General features: G+C 37.2%; 1 protein-coding gene across 2 annotated transcripts in view; it reads left to right on the top strand.

Annotated features, from left to right (window-relative positions):
- Window positions 1-4813, top strand: part of GYS2 (glycogen synthase 2) — a 43115-nt gene extending 38302 nt beyond the window's left edge. Inside the window, exons 15-16 of one of the 2 annotated variants that reach the window (XM_006090664.3) lie at window positions 1010-1090; window positions 3839-4813. In XM_006090664.3, coding sequence (XP_006090726.1) covers window positions 1010-1090; window positions 3839-4060 — 303 coding nt within the window. In that variant the 3' untranslated portion in view covers window positions 4061-4813. The remainder of the gene's footprint in view (window positions 1-1009; window positions 1091-3838) is intronic. The other variant, XM_023755539.1, reaches the window with a different exon arrangement.
- The last annotated feature ends 1187 nt before the right edge of the window (window positions 4814-6000 follow it).

The raw sequence follows: 6000 nt of genomic DNA on the forward strand, positions 1-6000 counted from the left end.
ACACATAAACTAATTATCAAAATTCTGCAGCAAAAAGTATATATTTTTTTGTCTATCAGACAAAAAGCATAAGTATCATTTTGATTCATTCACAAACTGTCCTACTATTGTTGTGTTGGCTGTTGTCATTTTTTTCCTTTGCAGCGGTTCTCAACCTGTGGGTCGCGACCCCTGAAAATACATCCTGCATATCAGATATTTACATTAGGATTCATAACAGTAGCAAAATTACAGTTATGAAGAAGCAACGAAAATAATTTTATGGTTGGGGGTCACCACAACATGAGGAACTGTATTAATGGGTCGCGGCATTAGGAAGGTTGAGAACCACTGAGGGGAAAGAGGTCAGTGCCCTTGACTAATAGTCAGGTATTGCATGTTTTAAAAATTCTTGCAGCACACCAGTTGAAAATTGCTGCTCTTCGGACTTACATTTCTTACCTATGGTCTAAAGTGGGATTTAAATTCAGTTTGTCTGATTATTCGGGTCTCATAATTTCTCTCCACACATATTGCTTCTCTGTAGAATGAACCCTTAGCACTAATTCAAAGTTCAGTAAGGCCAGTCTGTTTTTTCCCTCCCATGTTTTGTAGCATTTCTTTTAAAAAATGTTTTTATTGATATTTAGAGAGAAAGAAAGGGAAAAGGATAGAGGGATGGAAACATCGATGAGAGAGAAACTTCATCAACTGGTTGCCTTCTGCGGCGAGTGCCCCATTCTGCGGTTCGAGCCCTGACCAGGAATCAAACTGGTGACCTCTTGGTTCCTGGGTTGACACTCAATCACAGAGCCACCCCAGCCGGGCTGTAGTGTTTCTTTACCTGGTCATTGGTAAATAAGAAAACCACAAGCTGTCATTTCTTTTCTGATTTTCAAACTTAGAATGAATAGAATCTGTCACTTAAAAATACATATTTCATAACTAAAAGAAAAACATTTTACATAATAATTTGGTTGTTGAACTATATAGATTTTTTTTTAACCTGTGAATCGGTCTTCTATCACAGTATTACCAGCATGCCAGGCACCTGACATTAAGCAGAGCGTTTCCAGATAAATTCCATGCGGAATCCACATCACCACCAACGGTAAGTATTCTATGTATTACTTGTTGGTGTTGAAAGCTAAATTTCTTATTTAGAGTAAGTCCTAACAATACCTTTTAATTTGGAAGTAGCTACGTACACAAACTACTATAGTTTTTCATAGTGCCGCATCAAAGCAAAGAATAGAGAAACTGACAAATCAGAACAACTTGAAGCCCTTGATTCAAAGGCAGCCTCATGTGTAAGATGAGCAGACAGTCAGCTAACTCACGTCATTAGAGAAGCACCTTGACCAGCCAGTGTGGCTCAGTGGTTGGGCATCAACCCATGAACCAGGGGGGATCACCATTCAATTCCCAGTCAGGGCACATGCCCGGGTTGCAGGCTTGATCCCTAGTAGGGGTGTGTGTAGGAGGCAATCAATCCATAATTCTCTCTCATCATTGATGTTTCTATCTCTCCCTTTCCCTTCCTCTCTCTGAAATCAGTTAAATCTCTCTTGAAATCTCTCTCGGCCTTCTTGTTCGAAACTGCTCCATTAGACATCCATTCTTTTGAGAGTTGTTCAAAATACAGTAGCCTGCTTGCACAGGAAGTTGATTTGCTATACAAGGAAGTGGTTAAGTGTAGGGTGACTGTTTGGCAAGAGTAATATAGACCGAATTCAAGCACCACAGGAGGGATTGGACAGGAGGGACATTTATGTTCCATTCAGCAGTGGCCACCAGGGAGTCTTCGAAAGTCCAACCAGACACTATATTTATGGGACAACATCAGCCACTTAGCATCAGATTCACTTAGAAGGATATAAGATAGGAAACATTGCCTAAAGCAGGGCAGCATCGATATTTCTCTTCAGTGGGATTGTCCTTACAGCAGTCTACATCGTGGTCAAAGAGCTAAATGTCTTTGTCCCCCTCAGGTGATAGTTAGGTGCAAGAAGATGAGAACCATACCATTGGGTATGAGATCCAGCTTAGCTTCTATGACTCACAGGAGCCAATATCTCATGTCAATTTCCATAGACATTTTCCATGGTCTCTGCAAAAATATGCCCACTTGCAAGACTCATCAAATTCATGGATTCTCCAAAGCTAAGGATCCTCATTTAATATTTATAGATCCTCCAAGTTCAGTGTTAAGTTCTCAATCAAGGATCACTTTACCATAAACAATTTTGTCTACTAATACAATTTATATCCCACCTATATTAGGTGTCCAGAACAGACCTAGAAAGTTAGCACAGGTGAAATTTGCCCGTAGAGAAGGAGAAAGTATTTTGTAAATCCCTCATTCTGCAAATTTCACTCCCATGTTCATGATTTTAAAAGAATGAGTGCTTATCTTTTTAGAGGTGGAAGGTAATTCAGCTATATTCATTCATTAATCTACTTATTCAGCTATTAAGTATTGAGCATCTCTTCTGAGTCAAGTCCTAAGTGCAGGACTCAGCTGTTTTTCTGTGTTGCTTTCAGATAGAGTGTTGAAATGTGAACTTGTCATACTGTACAAGTATGACATAATAATAATGTATAAAAATAGTTGAAATACAGTAACGTACTGTGATAGTTTTACATTTGTCTCCCCATTCAAGCATGTACACTCCTAGAGAGCAGGGATCATGTTTTTCATTTGTTTTCTCATTGCCGTTATTATGCCTGACCCATATTTGGTGCTTAATATTTGTTTATAAAATGAGTTATCTCAATGAATCTTAGGTGGAAGGACAATTTGTTTAAAACTTAGTGATACTTTCTCATTAACTGAACTAAAAACAGCTGGTGGGATTTCAGAGTTAGCTCAGTGGCCCAGTTTCCAGGATTCTTTGTAGTTGTGGCTGCCCATGTCCTGCAATTTCATCGAGCAAATCTAAAAGATGACATAGAGACTAACACGATCAGCAGTGTAATGTAACAGTTGAGATTAAAAGTTCTGGAGAGATTCTCATGCTGGCCTTAGCTCTTTGCTCTACCACATGTGCTATATGACCTTTGGCAAGTCATTTGGCCTCTCTAACCCTTAATTTTCTTCTGTAAATGTGGAAAACAAATTTATTGGAGTGTTGTTACAAAGATTAAATACAATAACATATATATAGTATCTGCCACAAGTCAATGATTAATAAAATAAAACTATTTATTGAATGAATCTCTCTTGAGCTTGTTGGTACCAGAATCAAAATTAGTTGCTCCTTGCCCAGCCAGTATAGCTCAGTGGTTGAGCATCAGCCCATGAAACAGGGGGTCACCATTCAATTCCCAGTCAGGGCACATGCCCAGTTGCAGGCTTGATCCCTAGTAGGGGTGTGTGTAGGAGGCAATCAATTGATAATTCTCTCTCATCATTGATGTTCTATCTCTCTCTTTCCCTTCCTCTCTCTGAAATCAATTAAAAAAAATAATTCATTAAAAAAAAATTAGTAGCTCCTGAACAGACCACAAAAAATATCCAACTGTGTGGCCAGGTTAATTTCAACTACGGAATTTTACTAAAAGCAAGGAGTCACTGTCAGGCCTCTAAGATGGAGTCCAGTGTTACCCTCATACTATCTCAATATTAACCCAAACAGAAAAGTGGGAGGTACTTAATTGCGCAAATTTACTATTAACTTATCTTTTAAAGATAAAATTTTATACATAGACAGACATTGTATGTAAATGAAATAATTTCTCCTTCAGCCATAAAAAAAAATCCAACTATGATTTTTATAAAATGCACATGCAAAATATTTACATATTGGAAAATTAAGAAGTTGTTATAATGCTTGTATCTTATTTTTGTCTTTGGCAGACAGAGGGATTTAAATACCCCAGGCCTTCCTCAGTACCACCTTCTCCTACGGGGTCTCAGGTCTCCAGTCCTCAGAGCAGTGATGTGGAAGACGAAGATGAAGACGAGAGATACAATGAGGAAGAGGAGGCGGAAAGGGATCGGTTAAATATTAAGTCACCATTTTCTCTGGGCCATGTCCCTCATGGGAAGAAAAAGCTGCATGGTGAATATAAGAACTGAATTCCCCCCTGGTGGAACAGAGCTCATTTAGTGAGAGCACAGTAAGAATGGTTATTAAAACCATGGCAATGCCACCAGTCTCATTTCCTTCTTCTAAGAATCACAGTGGGATTTATTCTCTGCCTAAAATGTGGAGATGACATGAATAGCGATTTTATCACTTAAAATAAAAGCCAAGTTATTTTCTTAAACTCCTTTCCCTCCAGTAAATTTAGACATGAGGAAGAGGGTTAATTAAAGGAGAGGGACTGGAAGTGTTTTTTAAATGGTTAATTTAAGCAATAACAATTTTTACTAGTGTTTTTTAAATTATCAGCACCATAAGCCTTTGCTTATTATTTATACAGCTTCCATTCTTACCAAACAGGTCCCTCATCCCTCCCCCACCCAAGATTCTGTTCTCAGGCATGAATGTGCACTACCTACATATTTTAAATAACTCGTTCTTTAATGATTATTTTCATTTTCACATGAGTCAAAAACATGAATTTATATCTAGCTTTGCAGGCAATCAAAACCCATAATAAAGTAGTTATCCTAAATCCAGATATTGATACATATTCATGCATATTTACAAGGACACTTCTCAAATTAATGATAGAAAGATGTTACCACCTGTACTGTAGCATCTGACTGTAACAATTTTCTTATTGTTTAAAAGGAAAGCTTATTTGAAAACTTGGTCAATCATCCACAGATGATAATTTTTTAAATCCAAATGAATAAATATATCAATATTTAAAGATTTAACTTTCATTGGTAATGTTTTGTTTAAAATTCTTTTAGACATTTAAATAAGATAACATGTATAAAGCACCTGCTACATAATAGTGCCTTACAAAGGACATTTTAAAATATCTTTTAAAAATAAAATCTATAGTCTATAACAAGGACAGTGTCTCTAACACAGTCATGCTGTGCATAGAGACCTTGTTGAATGTAATTAAGCATCTTTGTGTTTTAAATGTAACTAAATCTAAATTGGCAAAAACAAATCTACACTCACTCTTGGATTGTTTTTTTTCACAACCAAGTGTTGTTACTGAGTATTATTTACATCACAGTGAATACCTTGGTTGGTATCTCAATTGGCTAATTGAGGCTCTAAAAATGTTTTGGTTTTCTCAGTGCTATAATGTTGATAGCAACAGGGGAAGAATAACAATGATGGTGGGTCAGATAGTTCCAGACAAGCTAACAACCATAATCCAGCTCTCCCATTGCCCCATTGTTAGGAAAAAGTAGAACAGTAGATAAAACAACAAATCAGGCCAAAATGGAAGACAGTTGCAAGCTCACCTTATGTAGATGTTCAGGAAAAAAAGGGCAATAAATTAAAGCCCAACCCTTGAATAATGCCCCATGGATGCCAGTTAACTCAGTGTCTGCAGAGCAATTTGTAAGGTCTGCATGGAAGATCAGAAAAATATGAGATGGACTTGTATTATGATACTAAGATCTTTTGCTGAAGTACCAGAAAGATCTCATGATTAAAAAGGAGTTTCACTATTAAATAACCATAAAAATATATCTCTGGTAAAGTGACATACTGTATGTATTCAGTTGATACTCTTGATTGGTAATTGGTTGGGTCACTTATGAGCTATATAATAAAATATGTTCATAATATAAAACTTTCAAATTCAAGTGCTTTTTACAAAATGAAAGAAGAGTCCTCTGATTAGAAATGAGTACAAAGGAGAGTACACATGGAAATTAACTGATTTGCAAACACCTGGTTTTGAGTGGCATGTGTCAGCATCAGTTTCTACCCTGCACCAGACCCTCTGTTCAGACAGCTGCTGCCACTTGATTCCTTCCCCTTGTCCTGATAATTTATTGTCTTCTCCCCAAGATGAACAAATCCTGGTGATGAGGAGCAAATAGGACTTTTAGATGATTCTGTGTCTAGCACAGGGCCCAATACAGTAGGTGCATAA

The sequence above is a fragment of the Myotis lucifugus genome, unplaced genomic scaffold, assembly GCF_000147115.1.
Source record: "Myotis lucifugus unplaced genomic scaffold, Myoluc2.0 scaffold_78, whole genome shotgun sequence".
In the NCBI taxonomy this organism is placed as follows: domain Eukaryota; kingdom Metazoa; phylum Chordata; class Mammalia; order Chiroptera; family Vespertilionidae; genus Myotis; species Myotis lucifugus.